The 22,385-nt window shown below is 36.6% G+C and overlaps 2 protein-coding genes across 7 annotated transcripts; one reads left to right on the top strand and one right to left on the bottom strand.

Moving 5' to 3' along the window:
• Positions 1 to 1,912: 1,912 nt before the first annotated feature.
• igflr1 (IGF-like family receptor 1) lies at positions 1,913 to 9,641 on the bottom strand. 4 transcript variants are annotated; one of them, XM_030157175.1, is made up of 8 exons: positions 9,500 to 9,641; positions 9,219 to 9,417; positions 9,025 to 9,049; positions 8,883 to 8,930; positions 7,065 to 7,128; positions 6,899 to 6,979; positions 4,674 to 4,778; positions 1,913 to 2,474 (listed from the first exon to the last, which is right to left on the bottom strand). In XM_030157175.1, the coding sequence occupies exons 1-8, from the start codon at positions 9,579 to 9,581 to the stop codon at positions 2,149 to 2,151; spliced, it is 930 nt and encodes a 309-aa protein (XP_030013035.1). In that variant the 5' UTR covers positions 9,582 to 9,641; the 3' UTR covers positions 1,913 to 2,148. The 4 variants fall into 4 exon arrangements, with proteins under 4 accessions (XP_030013035.1, XP_030013036.1, XP_030013037.1 ...); XM_030157176.1 differs by having other exon boundaries at positions 7,074 to 7,128; XM_030157177.1 differs by lacking the exon at positions 7,065 to 7,128 and having other exon boundaries at positions 8,883 to 8,949.
• A 3,263-nt stretch (positions 9,642 to 12,904) lies between these two features.
• kcnj20 (potassium inwardly rectifying channel subfamily J member 20) lies at positions 12,905 to 19,264 on the top strand. 3 transcript variants are annotated; one of them, XM_030157162.1, is made up of 4 exons: positions 12,905 to 13,043; positions 14,698 to 14,983; positions 15,377 to 16,403; positions 18,766 to 19,264. In XM_030157162.1, the coding sequence occupies exons 1-4, from the start codon at positions 13,018 to 13,020 to the stop codon at positions 19,146 to 19,148; spliced, it is 1,722 nt and encodes a 573-aa protein (XP_030013022.1). In that variant the 5' UTR covers positions 12,905 to 13,017; the 3' UTR covers positions 19,149 to 19,264. The 3 variants fall into 3 exon arrangements, with proteins under 3 accessions (XP_030013022.1, XP_030013020.1, XP_030013021.1); XM_030157160.1 differs by having other exon boundaries at positions 15,377 to 16,601; XM_030157161.1 differs by lacking the exon at positions 12,905 to 13,043 and adding an exon at positions 14,454 to 14,534 and having other exon boundaries at positions 15,377 to 16,601.
• Positions 19,265 to 22,385: the final 3,121 nt, after the last annotated feature.

The raw sequence follows: 22,385 nt of genomic DNA, 5'->3' as shown, positions 1-22,385 counted from the left end.
ATGCAAAAAGAGAGGATGTTGATAATTTAAGAGTAGCTTGGTTTTAATGTCCTACAGAGCTGGTGTGTGCATGTGAATGTGTGTGTATATATGTGTGTATGTATGTGTTTGTGAGTGCGTCTTTTTTTGTGGGTGTGTTTGCAATGAAGGATGCAAAGTACTAGTCACAACCTGAAGTTATCACGACCATCTCTCCCAGAATCTGTTCAGAAAGCTGTATGTTATATATACACACATATAAAAATAAATACATATATATATATAAATATATATATATATATATAAAGTAGGGTTATTTTAAAATAAGTGTAAAGTATAAAAATGAGAAAATATGTGATCTTTAAATATACGTCTTTGTTACCATGTACAAATAAACCTTGGGTTTGTAAATATTTGTATACATATTTCTAAACCTGTTTAATTTTTCTATGCACTTTTTTTATTTATAATGTTATTTGCTTAATAAAGATGTTAAGATGTTCAAAGGAATTCCATTCTTTATTGTATACGTAATGTTCATGAAAAAATAGACATTGACTGGAACGTTTAACAGGTTTTATTTTTTTTATTTTTTTTTACATTTTAGAATGTGAAGTTATTCAGTATTTCATGACAAACTAGTTAAAGAGGAACAAAATCTCAGCATAAACAAACCTGAGGATTGCACAACCAGATGTTAGGTGAAATGAATATGCACCAGTGCCCATACTCCTCTGGAATACAGGCATAGTCTTGTTTTCTTGACACTTGGATAATATCGGTAACATACGATAGACTAAACTTGGATAGCTGCAAGCAAATGGACTTCGCAACAAAGGAAAGCATACTATGTCTGTCTCGCAAGATGTCAAACTTCAAATAAACATGCTTAGGCTGGCAGGTTTTGTTACATCACCTCCAACATAAACCTGTGGAAGAAAAATAGAGCAGCACCACCCTGCCAGGCCTAATGTTTTTTCCTGCTCTTTGTGGTCATTTATTCATTATCTGAACCTGTTTTATCCTCACAAGGGTCGCAGGGGCCTATCCCAGCAACTTATGGGTGAAGGTGGGGCACACCCTGGACATGGCACCAGTTCATTGCAGGGCTGACATATAGATACAAACAACTAATCAGTCACATTCACACCTATGGGCAATTTAGATTAACAGCACATGTCTTTGGATAGTGGGAAGAAGCTGGAGTACCCAGAGAGAACCTGCAAACTCCACACAGAAAGATCCCACTCCCATTGACTGATGTTGGAGTCGAACCCAGGACCTTCTTACTGTGAGGCATGAGTGCTATTCACTGCACCACTGTGTCTCCCCTCCCCCCTTGTGATTATTCTTAGATTATTTTTGTACTTTCTTGCTCAACTAGGACACAGGTGTCAAACATGCGGCCCAGGGGCCAAATCCGGCCCGTCAAAGGGTCCAGTACGGCCCTCGGGATGAATTTGTGAAATGCAAAATTATACTAAGATATTAACAATCCTTTAGTTCAGGTTTCACATTCAGACCGATTCAATCTCAAGTGAGCAGGATTCAGTAAAATACTACCATAATAACATAAATAATTCTAACTCCAAATGTTTCTCTTTGTAAATGTAAATATTTTCATGTATTTACATTAAAACAAAGTATAATTTTGCAAAAAATGTGAATAACCTTAAATGTCTTAAGAGAAGCAAGTACAATTTTAACAATATTTTGTCTGTTACTAAATGTTTTCTGCATTTGTTGATCCACTGTGATCTGTAAGTTATAATGTACATGTGTAAATGATAAACTGAGGCAGAATATTGTTAAAATTACACTTATTTTTTTCAGTTTGTTCATGTTATTCAAATCTTTTGAAAGGATAGTTTGTAGATGTAAACCTGTTCATAATGTTCATTAACTTTTTTTGCTCTAAAACATAGAGAAAAGTTTGGAGTTGACATTATTTATATATTATTATGTTATTATTTTACTGGTCCGGCCCATTTCAGATCAAATTTATCTGAATCTGGCCCCTGAACTAAAATGAGTTTGACACCTGTGAACTAGGAAGTGCACATTTTCCAGTGTTCACTCTAACACATTTGAAATCTACATTTTGCAGAGACAAACTTTTATATTGTGCAAATTGCAATTGCAGGCTCAGCACTGAAGGTGAAAGGAATATTATGCATCTGTTTCATTTTGTTTCAGTTTAGTGAGAACATTGATGGCATCATTGCGCTCCATTTGCCAGAGCAGCTTTGCCAGATGTCCCACTGTCCACTCAGGGTGTCTACTGGTGACGCCCTCCAGAACAGCCTTCAGAGGGCTCTTGCTTTCCCTCATTGAGTAGGTGTATGTAATCCAAGTGAAGGGGAAGGAGCAGAGGGAGGCCAAATGTTTGGTGTTCTTCACACCCTGGGTCTCGGGGTCCAACAAAATGACCAGCTCTTCCAGGACGTCAAGGTTGTCCAACACGGACTGCAATGGGGCTGAAAATATATTCGGACCTAAAGATAAAAGGATAGTGGCTGTTATCAAGTGTTTGGCAGGTATAGTGTTTTTATCTCTATTGGTAATGTTTCAGAGCTCGGTGATTCTATACAATGATTTACTGTCTATTTTAATATGCGATGACAGTGGATAACTATATTTTGCTCTCTGTTCAGATCATTGTACTCTTATTTTAAATATTAAATATTACTGCATAAAATATTGCATAAAACTGCATACAAACTTTACACTGATATCAAACCTGTAAGGTTCAGTTCAGGCTGGAGGAAGGTATAGTACTGTGCAGAAATCTTATGCAATTTTTCGATTTGCTGTTTTTTGCATTTTCATAATGGACACTTGTCTTTAGTGTCTTAAGAAATATGCAGGAAATGTGCAAAATTTAACAGGCTTTCATGGTCTTTTGTCCTCGTCTCTGTCCAGATGATCCCATATGACTTCTCTAATATTTAGATTTTTTCCTGAGATGTTATTTTTGTTTTTAATACTGTTTACATATTTGCTTCATATTCCATTTTTGCATAATATTACTACAAAGACTGATAAATGAATATGTGTGGTTATGCTGTAATGGATTCAATAGCACTCTTAGACAAAGAAAAACACTACACTCTGATTTGAGGGATCACAAAAAATACTTTGTTTTTCTTGCAAGAATCAAAGTGAGACAATACACAAGCACTCAGAGCAACCTTGTAAATCATCTAAACTGGGCTGGCTGAAGTCCAGCTTAAATACATTCTACAAAGGTTACATGATGGTAGTAAATCTGGTTTGACCTTTACAATGAGCACGGACAGATGCATTTTTCAGCATTCTTTTTCAGTCTTCAGCAGTAAAGTGATTGACAGCAAGCAGCTGAATGTTTAAAAATGATAACTAACAGTCTTTAAGATGCCAATCGTTTAGTGACAGTTTAACATGTTTGCTAGTGAACTGATTTTCCTTCACAATGCATTTCAGATATGTAACTATTGTAGAAGCTGTATGGGTTCATCTGGACAGAGAGGAGGATTAAAGACTGAAAACCTCCAGGACATTCTGAAGGTGTCTAATATAACACAAGATTATTTAAGAAAACATCCCGACAGTCGACTCAAGTGAGTTGGAGATTTACTGAATCCAAATGGAGGTCACATTAAATACTGACTTTATCTGCAGAAGCTCTATAGGTCTGGTTTTGTTTGTTTCAATACTGTGCACATATTTAATGCAGATTTCCTGTAAGAAGGGAAGACACACACCCATTACAACTCTGCAAAAACAACAAATCTAAAGGCTCCAAAGACTTTTGCATGGTAGCCTACCGTACTTTTAATTTTTGTACTAATCAGAACAGGCCTTAATGATGGGTGTCTGAATGCAATAAAACAGTCTCCTCTAAGTAAAGTAAAGCTGTAAAACTCTTGTCCCCTACAGAAGACAAAAATACATTGCTGGGTCTCAGGAGGATATGAATCAAGTGTCTGGGGACTTTAACCCTTTCATGCATGAATTATGAGAACCTTCACTGAGATTCTTTTTCCTGAGTGTTTTTATTCCTCTTTAGGCATGAAAAAAAAACAATGTGATTGAATTTTTTATGAACTAATTTTTCACGGAGTTACAAAAATGTCCACTCAGCTGAACACCATTTGCTTAATTTTAGAAGCAAAGAAACAAGTATTTACTGATATATTGTGTGAAAACTATGATATAAAAACATTTTTAAAGCAGCTAATCTGATGTAAGTAAAGTTTATTTATAAAGCACTTTTCACAGCTAAAAATCACAAAGTGCTGTACATAAAATGGGTGCAATTAAACAACAAAAGAATAATGCATACGCATCCCCTGTGTTGGTTGATATGGAACTAAAACAACAAAATCCATGAATATGACGAGAACACCTTTGAACAGCTGTCCACTGTAGTGACCACTACGCATGAAAGGGCTAAACATGCATTATTTTTCGCACCTGTTTGGACACTTGGCACAAAGACCTCACAAAATAAACTGATGATTATTGTAGGAAAGGTAATTTTACCCAGTTACACAGACGATCGTTAAAACATAGAAAATACAAACAATTTTTTGAGGAATTGCAGATTTATTACTATTCTCTTGCTGTCAGTTAAACACTATTGTAAGTTAAATGTATTGAACTAAAGAAAATGTCTGGTATAGTTAGAAGAAGCAGTGAACACTTCCACTCACTCAGAAAGTCCTCTAGATCATTGTTAGCAGCTGGAGCAGAGAGGGGAGAGAACCCTGCACTCATGAGTGATGATCTTCTGACAAAATTCAACACCATGTTTTGTCCTGCTCACCCAAAACAAGAAAGAAAAAAAAACAAACTAGTTAAGTATATTAATCCAACTGGAAAATTATAATCTGTCATGTTAGGAGACTTGACAGCAGTCAGAAATCACAAATATAACACCCTCAGAGTTAAAATAGACTGAAGTGGATATTATTTTAACTCTTCAGCAGTGTTAGATTGTATTGAGTGTTGCATCACAGACAAATAACATTACGGTTGTTTAGGGGTGTCAAACTCATTTTAGTTCAGGGGCCACATTCAGCCCAATTTGATCTCCAGTGGGCCGGACCAGTGAAATAATAACAGTGAAAAAAGTAAAATTATATTATGATCAGGTTTACATCTACAAAGTTTCCTTAAAAATCTGAATAACATGAACAACTTGAATTGTCTTGAGAAAAACAAGTGCAATTTTAACAATATTATGACTTGGTTTATCAGTTTATCATTTCCACATGCGCATTACAATCGCACAAAAGATTTAGTACCAGGCAGAATAGTGATAAAATTCCATTTACTTTTCTTAAGACAGTTCCATTTGTTCATATTTGTTCAGATTATTCACATTTTTTGTAAAAGTATAGTTTGGTAATGTAAACATTTTCATGTAATTTTACTTTCTTACACCAAAAAACAAAGAGAAAATTTGAGACTGTCATTATTTATAGGTTATTATGATAATATTTTACTGGTTCTGACCCACTTGAAATCTAATTGGTCTGTATGTGGAACCTGAATTAAAATGTAATTTTTGCATTTCACAAATTCATCCCGCAGGCCTGACTGAACCCTTTGGCAGGTCAGATTTGGCCCCCGGGCCACATGTTTGACACCTGTGCTGTTGTTAATCACTATAAAATGTGTTTACATTCATTAAAAAAAAACCCAAAAACAATAAACACCATATTATATAAAATATAGTTTTGACAGTGATGTCACAGTTGTCAGATTCATGTCCATAACGGAGAAAACACACCCATAAACCTGCAATCTGTATTTGTAATTCAGTAAAATTGTAACTTTATGAGTTGTATTCTCACAGAGAAAATATACACTATATACTCTATGCTTTGATTAAAGAAGAGTTTACAAAATTTTTTATTTATGGACAACTGTAAACTAACATGCACATGTTTTTAGTGCATGTATATTTTTTACATGTACATACACAGATGTTTTGAAAGTAACTTCACCCCATATCTTCTTATTATAACATAAGTGAACATAAAAATGATAATACACAACATGTGAAACTGTACTGTGAACATAGGGAGACAGAGGGTAGAACATGTAGATGATTTTAGCTGACATTCATACAGTTTGTTACAACAACCTGACATCTCCAGCCTCAACACCTTTAAATCCCTTTTAAAAAGTCATCTATGTAAGATTGCTTTTAATGTTTAATCTTAATGTTTAATTGTTTTATATTCATATACCTGCCTTTTGCACCTGCTTTTATCTGTTTTTAATGTGTTTGGTTTCTGTTTTTATCTGCTGTATGTAAAGTGTCTTTGAGTTCTATGAAAAGCGCTATACAAATAAAATGTATTATTATTATTATTATTATTATTATTATTATTATTATTATTATTATTATTATTATTATTATTATTATTATTATTATTATTATTATCTTCCATGAAATGGCCCTTGGGAACTCCCCCATCAGTCCAATTAATAAGACTGCATTAAAACATGTAACAGACTACACACCCACATCAACACCCATCCGCTCCACATATATTTCCTTAAGAATCCCTCTTCAGTCATTGAACTCTGCCAAGTGTTGTTCCATTCTCCAAACCTACATGCTACTGCACATGCTCTGTTCCATAGAAGTTAAAACTGGATGTTTCAGCAGATAAGGAAACACATCCAGGGCATGACATGTTGAAACTGTCAATAATTTAGTTTTGCTATTTTTTCTTCTTAACAATAAACAAAATTAATAAGCATTTGTATGTGTCGGATACAATCACACCTTTTGAAACACAAAAAAGATTTTTCTGCAAATATTTCATGATGATATTTGAGATTGTGTAAAATTTTAATGGTGTCCAAAAACTTTTTATGACTATTGTAGGCTTTACTGTTGTGTTAATCTCATCATGCAAACCTCTTTTCCTCCTCCTGCAGATTAGCCAAGTGGACAGCACAACAAGCAGCATGCAGATTACAAGGATTAAAGGCACCATCCCTGTTTAAACAAAGATCAGGAAACTCTAAGTCACATTTCGAGTCGATAAGCCTTTTTCCTCTGATCAAGTGAGTATTTCACGTACATGTATTACTTAGATATGGGTGGGGGGCCGTTGGTAATGTGTCAGATGCCAGAGGTGTCCAAACCTAAAATGAACAGTGAGTGAAAACAGTACAACTTCATGATCACTCTGCACTTACTTTGTAAAACTGTACCTTTAATTTTATTCTGCTACAAATATGTTAATCTTTAAGGAGTGATATTTTGCATTTTTTAAATGGAATTATGCATTTTAAGACATTTCCCTGAGGTCTACATAAACTGTAAATGCTATGCTTGGGTCTGAATTCTTCATTAATTTAACTCCACAGGTCCATCTTCAAACCTATTTCTGAGTAATGACACCAGAAAGGTCGTTTTAAGCGCTGGCCCTTTAAATGCAAATTAGCCACTCCATGCCCCACCTCCTCCAGGTTGTTGACTGTGCTGCTCTGTCCTGTTCAGCCACTATGAACTACAACCGCTGCTGCTGACAAACAGTTATGTCGTACTCAGAGAAATGTTCGTCAGAAGTCTGGACCTTATATGTGCAAATGTCATGACGTAACTAGTTATAAAACATAACAAATTAAGCAGGAATTGAAACGGGTTGGAGAAATCCACTTGATTTTTGCCGGAATGAATATAAAGATAGATTTGCAACACGTGGAGGGTTCAAATTTAAACTTTTTGAACTATTAGGGTCCAGTGGCGGCTGCTCGTCTTTCAGAGAGGGGAGGCTCATTGTTGGCTTACATCAAAAAAATTGTCAAGTTATTCAAATATAAATTCGGCTCTCCGTTCCATTAGCATTATCTGCCATCATGTGCACCCTGCTAGATAGCTAGTTCACTCCAGCCTAGCCAACAGTATGACTGATTTAACTATCTACAAAACAATATTAAACTTAAAGAAATGATTAAATTTTGTAACTGAAACAAGAAAACGTTGAAGTTATGTTAAATTGAAACAAGGAAGTACAATGAGTGTGTTTTATTTACAGTGCAAGAAATGAACGTGTAATTTCATAGTGGTTTCTCTCTCGATTTCACAGCAGAATGTGCGACGGTATTAAACTGAACTGTGTCAAGTGAAGGAGTAGATCTCAAAATAGCTGTCAGTCAAACAGGATTCAGCCTTTTGACTGATCCTCCAATCAGCACATGGAAGCCCAGCGTCCAGCTCAGCCGAGCTCCACCCACAGCTCCATTCACCCCCAGAGACACTGAGCATCTGGGGGCGGGACAACATCGTGGCATTTATCCAATTACCGTCCAATTTTGAGGCAATGACAAAAACTGTTCCACTCAGTCCCATTGAAGTGCATGGACACTGAGCGTCTACGGGCAAATGCACTGAGCAGAGATTGAATGAGAAAACAGCGCAACGGGAATATATGAGAAGTGAACAACATCAAGTCCGTTGATTTGTGATAAAGCTGATTCTGAACAAACTCGTCTTTGAGATGAACGTGTTCTAACACATTTGTAGTCAATGAAATGTCAACACAACCGAACATATCTAACCATTTAATTTTCATAATTTTGGGGAAGCTGAGCTTCACTTGCAGTCTTTGAGAAATCACCTCTGTTAGGGTCCAAATACACAAATAAATGTACCAAAGACTTATAAAAGTGAGTTTAGCAAAATATGACCCCTTTAACTCTTTGCTTTTGCAGTGTTTTATCATAATATATCACTTGTCAATTTATCATATAACAGCATTCAACTCATGACTAAACTCAAGTAGGGGTTGGAGGTGGGGGATTTTACAGGTTAATTTCCTGTCTGACTTTGCTGTAGAGTTGACACAAAAAAATGTTCTTTAAGTGATGTAATTAAGTGATGTAATCTAAATTACCGTTGATGGTTTGGTGAAGGCTGACACATCTTGAGCATCTGTTGCTTCCTGGAATGAAAATAAGCCTCTAAGAAATGAAGTTTATTTAATGTGAATTTTATCTCTAAAGTTACAAAAGACTACATTTGGGAAGGTTACTCACTGTCACAGGCACTTGGGTTGTCTTTCTACAAAATATATTAACAAAAAGAAAAAATAATTAAGTAAAAGTATAGATAAATTCTTGAAGTTTTTCATAACAGCTGCCGTTTCCTCCATTTCCCTTTTATTGTTGCACTGGTCCATAATCAGATAAAGTAGATGTGTCTATAAACAGGATCTATCAGCTGTTCTTACCTCAGATCCAAGCACCTGGTGTCAGCAGTTGTCGTGCAGTTGCTGACAGTGATGAAACCTGTCTGACATTGAGTGCACGTCTGGCACATTAAATACTTGCCATCATTAAAGGTTTTGTGAGGACAGGGTCTTGTCGACGGCTCATGCTTCCCTCCTGTGTCACTCCTTCCACAGTTTGGAGAAAGTTCCCGTCCCTTATCTAAAGACAATAATGGTAAATACTGCTGCTACTACTAATAATGACAGTTCCAATAGAAGAGAATAAAATAGAATAACATAACCTGGTTTGGCACAGGCCAGACATTTTCCACTTCTCTGATCAAAATAGGTCGTCTGGTCAGGACATTTTTGAGAGTACCCCATCGCTGCTGAACTCCTTTACAGACTAATGAAGTTCACAGTAAGTGAACAGCAGTACCTCCTACGAAAGGAAGTGCACCAACAGTAGTTTCCTGAAAAAAACCCCAAAAACCTCCCCCTGCCTACTCTTTGGTGGACACTTTTCATATGAAAAGAAGGCTATATATATGTATATATATATACATATATATATATATATATATATATATATATATATATATATATATATATATATATATATATATATATATATATATATATATATATATACGTGTGTGTGTGTGTGTGTAATTTAATAAACACCATCCCTGCATCATGCAGTGATATGATCTAGAGCAGAGTGGTTCTCAAGCTTTGTCAACTTAAGACCTCCTCAAAAAAGGATTTTATATATTTCACGATATAGTTCCTCCTTTCCCTCAGGTCAAGAATCTGGCTGTTGTTCTTGATAGCACATTTTCATTGAACGCACATATTGATAACATCACCTGATGTGGTTGCTTCCACTTGGGTAATATCAACCGTCTTCATTCATAACTTACACCTAATAATGCTGCCACAGAATAGAATAGAATAGAATAGAATAGAACTGAATTGAATTGAACTGAATTGAATAGACTTTTATTGTCATCACACAGTTGTGTGCAATGAAGTGTGGTGATATAAAGAAAACTAACAAGGTAAAAAAAAAATCCTAGTATAAAGAACAGGAATAAATACACAGTTACAAAAAAATAGAGCAAACTCAGTACAAAATCTATAGTATAAAATGAACAAGGCGCAGTATAAAAGAGACATCGCAATGCAGAGTAATTTTACTCTTACTTTCATTATCATTATTATTATTATTATTATTATTATTATTATTATTATTATTATTATTATTATTATTATTATTATTATTATCAATATTAATATTAGTAATAGTAATAGTAGTAGTAGTAGTAGTAGTAGTAATAATAGTACAGTGGCGATTTCTCAAAGACTGCAAGTGAAGCTCAGCTTCCCCTAAAATCATGAAAATTAAATGGTTAAATATGTACGGTTGTGTTGACATTTCATTGACTACAAATGTGTTAGAACACGTTCATCTCCCAGACGAGTTCGTTCAGAATCAGCGTTATCACAAATTAACGGACTCGATGTTGTTCACTTCTCATATATTCCCGTTGCGCTGTTTTCTCATTCAATCTCTGCTCAGTGCATTTGCCCGTAGACGCTCAGCGTCCATGCACTTCAGTGGGACTGAGTGGAACAGTTTTTGTCATTGCCTCAAAACTGGACGGTAATTGGATGAATGCCATGATGTTGTCCCGCCCCCGGACGCTCAGCGTCTCTGGGGTGAATGGAGCTGTGGGCGGAGCTCGGCTGGGCTGGACGCCAGCCTTCCGCATGCTGATTGGAGGATCAGTTGAAAGGCTGAATCCCGTTTGATTGACAGCTATTTTGAGATCTACTCCTTCACTTGACACAGTTCAGTTTAATACCATCGCACATTCTGCTGTGAAATCGAGAGAGAAACCACTACGAAATTACACATTCATTTCTTGCACTGTAAATAAAACACACTCATTGTACTTCCTTGTTTCAATTTAACATAATTTCAGCGTTTTCTTGTTTACTTGGCACGATGAGGTCACTTAGAATTTTCTCAAAAAGGAACGGAGGGCCGAATTTATGTTTAAATAACTTGACATTTTTTTGATGTAAGCCGACAATGAGCTTTCCCTCTCTTAAAAGACGAGCAGCCACCACTATAGTAGTAGTAGTATTGCATCGTTTTTGTCTTGGTCCATATTTTATAGTCTTTCAGAGAGCATTCTTCTTGTGTTTTAATGAATGAAAATGACTCCACATATCATTTATCATATTACTGTTGCATATTTTGTACTGCCAACAAAATCATCATCTTTGTGTCTTGGACATAACACTAAATCCTGTAACTACAACAAAGTGCAGACAGAAACATAGACAATGCAGTTGTCTAAATGTCTTCGTCTCCTCCCTTTGTTACTCATCTTATTTTAAAGAAGTGGGAGAAAAGAAATGCAGCATTGTTATTTCTATTGTTGATTTCACAAAGTATAACCAGATATTCAATAAAGTAAGACGTGAAGGTTTAAATACTGTTCTGTGACGCTCTTCAATTTAACCACTTGTTTAATGGATTCATGTTGAATTTCACAAATAAACCATCTTCTGCAGCTCTACATGACTTCATTTAGAGATTCAAATTATGCTGAGATAAGATAATTCTTCTTAAATTAAAAAATAAAGACCAAGTACTACTTTTGTGGAAGTTCCCAGATGAATTTTTCTCTCTATTTAACCTTTCTTAAGTGATTTATAACCATTTATTATACTATCACTCTATATTTTGCATTTTTCACTGTAAATCGCGTATTTTCCAATATTTAGTTTCCCTTATTTGATTTAGATAGTCATGAAAACTCAGCGTTAATTCAAAGGTTATTAAAGGTAAGTGAGTTTTGCACCAAAGATATCAATAACTGAACATAAACCGAGTATGCCCATCCACTGTCATTGATCAAACTCCATGGGTTTTACTGGTGAATCAATGTTGTAGAAGATGACGGTGTTTCCACATTCACTACAGAGCCTCTGAATGGCCAAATGGGTCATATCTGATGAATAACAATAATAATGGATTAGAGTTACATAGCGCTTTTCTATGAACGCATACTCAAAGCACGTACAGAGGATCCATTATTCGTTCGCTCTCACATTCCCCCTCTGGTGGTGGTAAACTACATCTGTAGTCACAGCTGCCCTGGGGCAGACTGACGGAAGCGTGGCTGCCAATCTGCGCCTACGGCCCCTCCGACCACCATGAAACATTCATACGCATTCATACACCAGTGTGAGTAGCAGCACTGGAGGCAAGGAGGGTGAAGTGCCTTGCCCAAGGACACAGCAGCACATGGACCCAGCGGGATTCCAACTGCCAACCCTTCAGTCTGAGCCATGTCATGAAAAGATAACAAACTGTATTTTACATCAATTATTTACATGTATTGATAGGATTAGTGGATCAACAGGTATTAAACAGTTTAGATCAGCAGATGCTTTTGGTGAACGGTGGAGGTTTGGGTCTTTATGGGTTAAGTACAAGATGTATTTCAGGTCTTCATAAATCACATAGTACATGTGGCCTGTTTGCAGACCTTGCCAGTATTATACTTTCCGTATTTATACAACCTTACATCTTAACGGCAGTTGTAAGAGCAGCTAAGTCTATTGTACTCCACAGGATACGGTGCCTGTTCTGCTGATGCAGCAGGATGATGGAGCTTAGTTCCACAGAGAAAATCTCCATTAAATCTTTCTCTTGTAGTGCTGGCTGCTCAGCTCCTGCTTCAGTATGAAGGCTAACATCTTTTCATTAATATTATGTTATCGGTGATTTGTGTGGTGTGGAATGAAGGAATATGACCATGCATTCAGGTTAGTTCATCTCAGACTTTCTTCTTCTTTGTCTTGCTTATGTGGCACATTGGTTAAAACCTAAATTTTTGGCAAGTACTCCCATGATATTGAGGTCATTCATCTTTGTTCTCTATTTGACGCAAATTATTGGCCAAATGAATAAAAGGAACATGTGGTATTTTCAGTCTTGTGTCACAGCATTTGATGATAACTCATTGTCATTGTCTGATTCATACCCCATTTAACTTCCACATATTGTGTTTGTTCCACAATTTTGTTACCATGTGGAAAGTTGTGTTATTTAATTAATAAAAATAGACTTTACCAATCCATAGGGGTTATATAGTTTATAACTTGTAAATACGTGACTGAAACTAAAAAAAAAACACAATGCAATATAGTGCATTTTCTACTTCGATTAACTCACTACAAACAAATGTAAAGGTTAACATGTTTCATTTTACATGTAGTTAATACATTCGGCTACAATGAACTTCTGTTGTTTTAATAATACATTCCTGACTGTATTTAAAAAAAATTTTTATTTTGTCAATTCAATAGATGCACAGGACATACAGAGAACTGACAAATTGTTTCTCTCTCACCTGGTAATTAAAAAGCCATGCAAAAAAAAAAAAAAAAACAAGGAAAGGAAATATAGAATAAGAATAAATAGGTGGTATAAAGAATAAACTATAATAGAATATAAAGTGTATAAAAAATTTTTTGAAAAATTACCCCCAGTTCCGCATTTGGTAATTTTTGGAATTTTCTTTTATGGACGTCAGTAGGTGGTGGATTGGTGGATATTTGTCCAAATTTACACACCTAGGTTTTCATGCATGAGTAAGCTGGGGCAAATTGTGCAATCCAAGTTAAAACTGGTTTGTGCAAAGTAGCGGTGGGATTTAAATCCAATCAAAGGTCATGGGAGGGGACAATGGGCTTGTTTTCCACAAAACTGCCAGGTTACAGCACTTTGGCCACCATGTCATGGGTTAAGGTTAACCCTAACCCTAACCCTAACTTAGTCTGTCCTCAGTGACATTTTCAGGCCTAAACAAGTTGAATTAACTTTGAAAGGCAGGAACAGCTGCCATGGGTAAAGAAATGGAATTGACATGGTGGCCAAAGTATTAATGCTGTAACCTGGAAACTTTGTGGAAAACAAGATGGATGCCCATTGGCCCCTCCAATGACCTTTGATTGGATTTAAATCCCACCGCTACTTTGCACAAACCAGTTTTAACTTGGATTGCACAATTTGCCCCTGCTCACTCATGCATGAAAACCTGGGTCTGCAAATTTGGACAAATATCCACCAATCCCCTACCTACCGACGCCCATAAAAGAAAATTCCTAAAATTATTAAATGCAGAACTGGGGGTAATTTTTCAAAATATATAGTTTTTTTTTTTAAATACAACCTGTATAAGTCTATTTAAAATAGCAGCGGTAGTGCAAAACAGTAACGGTTATGAAGTGAATAATGGATCAGAACAGCATCAGATATGACAGTAACAACAGCAGGTGTCACAATAGTGCAATAATTACAATATTATCATTATTATTATTATTATTATTATTATTATTATTATTATTATTATTATTATTATTATTATTATTATATTTGTATATTTATTTATGGGTCTGATATAATCTGTCTCCTCAGGTCCCATCAGTTGACGAGCTATGAGGCCTGCGGTGCCCATTCTCTGCTTCTAGTGTGTTGTCTTTGTTTTTCTGATGCCACGTCTCCACTAATGCATCCTGGTACTAGAATGGACTTCGACAACAGAGGGCCCCCCGGATCATCTGGAGCCATGGAACCTCCAGGATCCACCCAGGATGTGACAAGAAGTCGAAGAACGTCAATTCAGAGTCAACCGAAATCTATCATGGTTGTCCATTCCACCCCCACTGGAGAGAACGTTCAGTGTGAAAGCTATGTTATAAATGTAAGGTGGTGAGTTTAATTTCAAAGGAATATTTATTTCCTTAACATTAATGTAACGTATTAATGTAATATTTTTAACACTGGAAACAGTCCTAATGGTGATTGATTGATTGATTGTATTATACAGCAAATGATAATAACACTATGATGGTGTTTGGTTTAGCCTCTAAAGTTCATATTTGCAATGGTTGTAAGCTAATGTAATGCAGGCAGATGTTTAAGATATTTAATCAAATGGTAAGCAAATAGAAATAATAGAATCATTGAACACAAGAAGGTTAAAGACCTCATGTAACCTTCTTCCTGAAGTTCAGACATCATGTGGATTACTCATACTTCAGAAAATGCTTTTGGAAGGAGTTTTCTAAGGGACTCTTTTCTCTCCCATTCCCAGACAACCACAGACTCCACCCTTTCTTCAGACTTCATACCAGGGACTTTTTCTGAACTCCCAACAGCCAAGAAACGTCATAAAAGTACAACAGATATTCCTTTCAGGGGAAACCTTAGCTTGCTTCCACCGTCTGCCATGGGCCTTACAGATCCAGATCAATCCTTGTTGCGCCGTTGCTCACTCAGAGATCCTCCCTCGGTCTCACGCTATGCTCGTCATGCCCTCAGTGTGCCTAACATGGGCAACACCAGCCCACTTTGTCTCCTCAACAGCAGCCCACTTCACAGCACCCCACTCTCACCTGTACATAGCAATATTACCAGCCCCGCTAGGGAGATGGAGAGGTTGGCCAAGGCCCGGAGTAAACTCCTGGAGAGTGACTATGACCAAACCCCCACCATTCCCCCAGAAACTCGAGAACAGCTTCGTTACGTCTCCAAGGATGGAAAGTGTCGTGTCAACTTGTGTCACATTTCCGAGAGGAGCCGCTTCCTGTCTGACATCTTCACCTCTTTTGTGGATCTCCAGTATCGCTGGTTTCTGTTCGTATTCATGATGTGCTACATCACCACCTGGTTATTGTTTGCTTTGCTTTACTTCTTAAATGCTTTGTTCCGAGGTGACCTAGACCTAGAGGAACACCCCACATCAGATCATCTAAACCAAAGGACCTGTTATATAGGTATAGATGGCTTCATATCAGCTCTGCTCTTCTCAGTGGAGACTCAGCGTACAATTGGTTATGGATCACGCACTGTGTCCCCCACCTGCCACGAGGGTGTGTTGCTGGTCATGGTGCAGTGTATAGTAGGGTCCATGATCGATGCACTCATGGTGGGTTGCATGTTTGTCAAAATATCCCGACCTAAAAAGCGAGCACAGACACTGCTTTTCAGTCGCACATGTGTCATTTCCAACCGTGATGACCAGCTGTGTTTAATGTTCCGTCTGGGGGATCTGAGAGAAAGTCACATGGTCGATGCAAAGGTCCGTGCAAAGTTAATCAAGTCTCGCCAAACTGCTGAGGGTGAGTTCCTGCCTTTGGAGCAGACGGAAATCAACCTCGGTTATGAATCCGGGTCAGACCGACTCTTCTTGGTGGAGCCTCAAGTCATTCAGCACAACATTGACTCTAACAGTCCTCTTTGGGAACTGGGGCCTGAACAGCTTAGACGACAACAGTTTGAAATAATTGTTATCTTAGAAGGAGTTGTGGAGGCCACAGGTGAGTAATAATATATATGGGCGCTTCTATGAAACTGGGTTCAATTTGGTACCTGGCACTTTGCTGGCTTTTTAGACCCAATAATAAAAGAGAAATTTAGACATATTTCCCCCCGGGATGTACCTAATGGGGACCTCAGATGAATGCCAAAAAATTATATTCTTGCTCTGAGCCATTTCAAAATTAATGAATTTTTAATTAAATATTGGGGCCAAAACTTGGACAGGAAAAGCTACCTGGGTGTCAGCGCATTTGATCTGGAACACATGGCTTGAAATGGTCTTATATACTGTTATAAAGACACTGTGGTAAATGTGACGATCCTAGTGAATTTTCTAATCCAGACATGCAGTTTTTTCATGAATCAGCATTCTCATTCCAGGTTTTGCAGATAACCCATCTTGTCCACTGGTGTTACGTGCAGATCCTACCCATTTAAACACAAATCGCAAGTGATTTTGGAACAGCGGTCATTTTTGTGAAACACTCTGCCTTGCATAATTAGTTCAATTCCCATGTGAGAGAATAAAAAGATATTCATAAAATAGTAGCACATAATTTTTGTGTCCTTTTTACCATGTTATACATGGATTCTTGTATAAAAATAATATAAAAATGACCTAAAAATGTGTTTTATCTGAAAAAGTTTCTTTTATCTCAGTAAATATTTATTTTTTAAAAATAGACCCAAAGTGCTTCACCAGAATTAGAAAATACACATTTTGCTTCTGCAGCTGTCTTCAAATAAAAAGACTTCATATAACCCTTGATGACCTGGAGCCACTATGAAAAAGCCAAACCAAAACATTTCTGTTACAGGAACAGCCAAGTTGGTTCTGCCACTGTGAAGAACAGCCAAACAGCGATCAGAAATTAAAGCTGTCAGTCGCATGTTTAATCCCCTTATCTATGTAAAAGACACTGCAATTAGCCAAAATCCTCTCAAATGTTCTGTCATGGCCTAAACTTTCTTCACCCTGTAAACAGAGTTAAAAGGATAAGCAGGACACTTCCTCTCAGACCACAAGGCCAAAAAAAAAACTAGGAAGTGTCTTTTATCCTATTGTTACGAAATCACAAGGCTTCGACCCAAATGCACGAGACAGACTCAGCAACTTAGTTTGAGTATTTATCACTCAAAAATAAAGGAACAAAAATATCTTCACAACAGTGGAATAAAAAATTAACACAAAAATCTTCTCAATCGAGGTATCAAAAAAAAAATCTAACAAAGTTCTTCACAAACGTGGAATCAAAACATTAACAAAAAGGTCTTCTCCAATGAGGCATCAAAAAATCTAACTAAAAGGTCTTCATGAACATGGTATCAAAAATCAACACAAAAATCTTCTCAAATGAGGTATCAAAAAATATAACAAAAAGATCTTCGCAAAATGTGGAATTAAAAAATCTTCCAAAGCAGCACAGAGGAATGGGAGAAGGTCAAGGGAGCACTTGTCTTGGCATGGCATAAATGACGCACTGACAACAGACACAAGGAGAGGAGGGTATGTAAAGGGTAGAGAGGTAATGAGCCCCAGGTGAAGACAATCAGGAAGGACGCAGATAAGACTGACACAATGCACACAAACGAATAAAACCCCTCACCACAGTAAAACAGGAAATGAGTGAAACCAACAAACATAAATTACTAGCACTGCTGAGGGCGCTGCGTCACACCTATATCCTGTTTGGATCAACTTTAGAAGATTCTGAAGAGATTAATGTGACCCTATGGAGCACAACGACACTGGACACTGCAACCTTGCAAATATTACTGCTTAAACAAATCAGAAAAAAGAGAGGAAGAAAAAGGCAGTTCAGCAAAAAAAAAACCCCAAAACTCAGTGACTTTAAAAAAAAAAAAAAAAAGTTCAGGAAACAGCTGTTTTCCTTTTCTTTGTGAAGACCAGTTTTTACACACATGCCTCCTTCCCTTGTCAGCTTCCTGTTTTCCTTACTCAGCGATCCCCAAAAACTAAATTGTAGATCATTTTTCAGTTGTGATTATGATGTTGATCCAGTAATCTCTCCAAATATAGTTAATATACTGAGTGCATTTCCATTGTCCTTGATGGGCTGAGGATAATAGCGACACCCTGTGTAAAAGTTGAGTACTGCATCCGTACTAACATCTACTTCTGTCTGATCCTTTCATTCACAGGTATGATGTGTCAAGCCAAAACATCCTATATTGAGACAGAGATTGAGTGGGGTGCTCGTTTCGAACCCTGCATGACGCTGGAGAAGGGTGCATTCAGAGTGGACCTGCGTCGTTTCCACGCCACATACCAGGTTCCACTGCCCTCCTGCAGCGCCAGCCAGACACAGCGGTTCATGTCTCTGGTAGACTGTAAACTCCAAGACCCCAAAGCCTGCAATGACTGGAGAAACTGGGCAGAGGGAGCAGAAGAGGAGGACAAAGACAAGCAACGGTCTTTTGTGGGATTCCCTTTTGATAATATTGAGGAGGAGAGAGATGGGAGTGAAAGTGAGGAAGTGCAGACAAAACTCCTCATCACAGCAGACAGTAGTTGTTTGAAATAATTCTTAAATTCATCTACAAAGAATTTATGGGTGTACTTTGTACACAAGATATCCTCCTGAGACCCAGCAAGGCATTTTGGGCCTCTGTAGTGGACAAGAGTTTCACAACTTCACTTGAAAAAAAAAAACAAAAAAAACTTGTCCATTGCAAAAACATTCCATTAAATCAATCAATCAATCAATCAATCAATCAATCAATCAATCAATCAATCAATCAATCAATCAATCAATCAATCAATCAATCAATAAATACATAAATAAATAACATGTCTGAAAACCTGTTGGAACATGCTGTTTCCAATCAAGGCAATTATTTAATGTAAAAAGTGAAATCTTTTATGTACTGGGTCTCAGGAGGATATTTGGACACATCACAGTATATAAGACGTGTTACTAATACTTAATAATGACTCTCATTAGCGCCTTTGTTGTTGGATTTAACCCTCAAAGACCTGGAACTACTTTAGTTTGTGGCGACTTCTGTGATAAATTTCTCTAAATTATTTATCACCTTTTTCAAAATCATATTATCTTCTGCATTTTGCAATTTTTCCAGTAAAAATGTGGTATTTTCCTGTATTTAATTCACTGATTATGCAGCTGTTTATACAAGGTCAGAGAAATTTGATAGGTTATTATGTCAAAATGTAGAAAACTAAAGAAAAAGTGACTTTTTTATTGAATGTAAAAACAAGTGTGTACCAAAGCTGTTTGTCAAACTACATGAGTGGATGTTGCCGAAGATGATGGTGTTTCTATGTTTATTGTGGAGTCTCTGGATGTCTAAATGTCTAAATGTTCTGATGCCAGTGAAAAACCGCAAAACTACATTGTACTGGTATTATTTCAAGTTATTGAAAGGATTAGTGTTTGAAAAGTTAAACATTTTAGATCAGTAGATGCTTTTAGTCGCTGGCGACTGTTGAGGTCTTTGAGGGTTAATATACTCACTGATGTACATTACAATAGATTTATTTATTCAACCAGGACAATGTAAATGTGTGATTTTCCCACTACCATGTCAAAATATGTGACATGTTGCAGTACTCGGATACTTTACTGAACTAAACTAATAAGTCACTGTGAAGATACTGGACAGTGGACAGGACAGTGATTAAGCACTGAAATGTAAAATGTAACTGATATATAAGACTGTCAGTGTAGTGAAGTAAAAAGTACAATATTTACCTTTAACATGAAGTCGAGTAGCACAAAACAGAAATACTCAAGCAAAGTACAAGCACCTCAAATGTTCACTAAAGTACAATGTTCTTATTTATATAACACCACTGAGTCCAAGCCTGTTTATTACATAACAGGTTCTTGATAAATGCCTAAATAGATTACTGTCAAAGTGGATTACCGCTCTCTGTGACATATATACTGATCATGTGCAGACACAGAAATCCCAATACACACAACTTAACACACCTCCTCAGCTCAAACAGGGATCAGAAATGTAACTCTGACTCCTGGTTCAGTACAATGAAATGTACTTTCAAGGGATCCTTGTACCTGAAACCCACCGGCCATGTCCTCCTGTTCAGAAGGACAAAACCTGCTGGGGCTGACTCATGGAGTTATAGGAATGTATGTTACTGATGGATCAGATTATGTGTGATTACTGTATACATTATATGTATGTCAGACTTTGCAACACACAGCTCTAATAAAATCGTCAAGATGTTTCTTCTTTGCTTCACTTGGCTTACATTGACCATCATGAATGATTAAAAAAAAAAAAAAAAGTAGGAAAAACTGCAAATTTTGTTAAGTAAATATAAGTTCTGGGTATTTATCTAATTCGGGTAAGAAAAAAATGTTAAAAGAAAAAAGAGAAAGTGTCTATAATCCTCTTCACTACCTTTACAATCCCTGTTAGTGTCGAAATAACAAACAATGGCCAACATTTGTAGTTTAATACTTGGTGCATTAGCCGTCTACAACATGGTATATCGAGCCATTAAAGCCTTTAATGAAAGATGAGCCCATGAAGGATGTGTTAAGCATTTATTTATTTATTTTATATCCTGTGAACATTAACGTAATGCTGTACAAATCAACAGATAGCTTTCTCCCTTTATCCCCAAAGCTGCTGAAAGCCTCTCTAGAAAGCAACATGTAACCATACACACATATATAAATATAAGGACTGAAAGGAAATCAGTAATATATTTTTGTGGTGTTTTTTTCAAATATATATAGCTTGATACAGCTTCATATGAACCTTTAATATATATGTTTATTTATTTATATACAACTGCGGGAATTTTTTTTTTTTAGACCACCCTTGTTTTCTTCAATTTCTTGTTCATTTTAATGTCTGGTACAACTAAAGGTACATTTGTTTGGACAAATATAATGATAACAACAAAAATAGCTCATAAGAGTTTAATTTCAGAGCTGATTTCTATCCATTTTCCATGTTTTCTTGATAATAACTAAAATCATTTAAGTTCTTACATCAATATCTATGGCATTGTACTGACAAAAACAGTACTTTAAGGGATTCCATGTTTTCTTTTCTGTCAGTTTTAGTCTCTTGATACACACAGGAGTTAGTACTTGATTGCATAACCATTGTTTTTGATGACTTTTGATGGTCTAATAATTTTTTTCTGCAACTCTATGTATCAGGTGTCACCAATCCTTGTCCTCGAGGGCCAGTATCCTGCATGTTTTTAGATATTTCCTTCTTCCATCACACCAGACAGTCATTATCAGGCTTCTGCAGAACTTTATGATAGGCTTATCATTTGAATCAGGTGTACTGGAAGAGGGAAACATCTAAAATAGGCAGGATACCAGCCCTTGAGGACCAGGATTGGTGACCCCTGGCATATATCCATACACTACGCCTTTAAACTGAAGGCATTGGTTTGCATGAAATTTACTGAGAATATTAAAGAAAAGTAGGTTTAAAAGAAAAGTAGCAGGAAAGTTCTTATATAGTTAGAACTGAAAAGGCTCCACTGTTTCCACTGTCTTTGCCTTTGTCTCTTTACTGCCCACCCACAATCATCCCTATTATGAGTGATGCAAATAAGCACACTTTAGCCCACAGGTGTCAAACATGTGGCTCGGGGGCCAAATCCGGCCTGCCAAAGGGTCCAGTCTGGCCCTTGGGATGAATTTGTGAAATGCAAAAATTACACTAAGATTTTACATTACATTACATTTTACATTACATTTGCATTTATGCATTTGGCAAACGCTTTTTTCCAAAGCGACTTACAG

The sequence above is a fragment of the Sphaeramia orbicularis genome, chromosome 16 (assembly GCF_902148855.1).
Source record: "Sphaeramia orbicularis chromosome 16, fSphaOr1.1, whole genome shotgun sequence".
Taxonomy (NCBI): domain Eukaryota; kingdom Metazoa; phylum Chordata; class Actinopteri; order Kurtiformes; family Apogonidae; genus Sphaeramia; species Sphaeramia orbicularis.
This window is presented reverse-complemented; position numbering and strand designations above follow the sequence as displayed.

What these genes read in the sequence shown, in the direction of transcription:
- igflr1 (XM_030157175.1), bottom strand. Translation starts at nt 9,581, where the DNA reads ATGGGGTACTCTCAAAAATGTCCTGACCAGACGACCTATTTTGATCAG. An exon ending in CCTTCACCAAACCATCAACG is followed by an intron (nt 7,129 to 8,882) that starts GTAATTTAGATT and finishes TGTTCATTTTAG; the next exon opens with GTTTGGACACCTCTGGCATC. An exon ending in TGATCTAGAGGACTTTCTGA is followed by an intron (nt 2,475 to 4,673) that starts GTGAGTGGAAGT and finishes TTTTATCTTTAG; the next exon opens with GTCCGAATATATTTTCAGCC.
- kcnj20 (XM_030157160.1), top strand. Translation starts at nt 13,018, where the DNA reads ATGAAGGAATATGACCATGCATTCAG. An exon ending in GAATATGACCATGCATTCAG is followed by an intron (nt 13,044 to 14,697) that starts GTTAGTTCATCT and finishes CTGTCTCCTCAG; the next exon opens with GTCCCATCAGTTGACGAGCT. An exon ending in AGGAGTTGTGGAGGCCACAG is followed by an intron (nt 16,602 to 18,765) that starts GTGAGTAATAAT and finishes TTTCATTCACAG; the next exon opens with GTATGATGTGTCAAGCCAAA.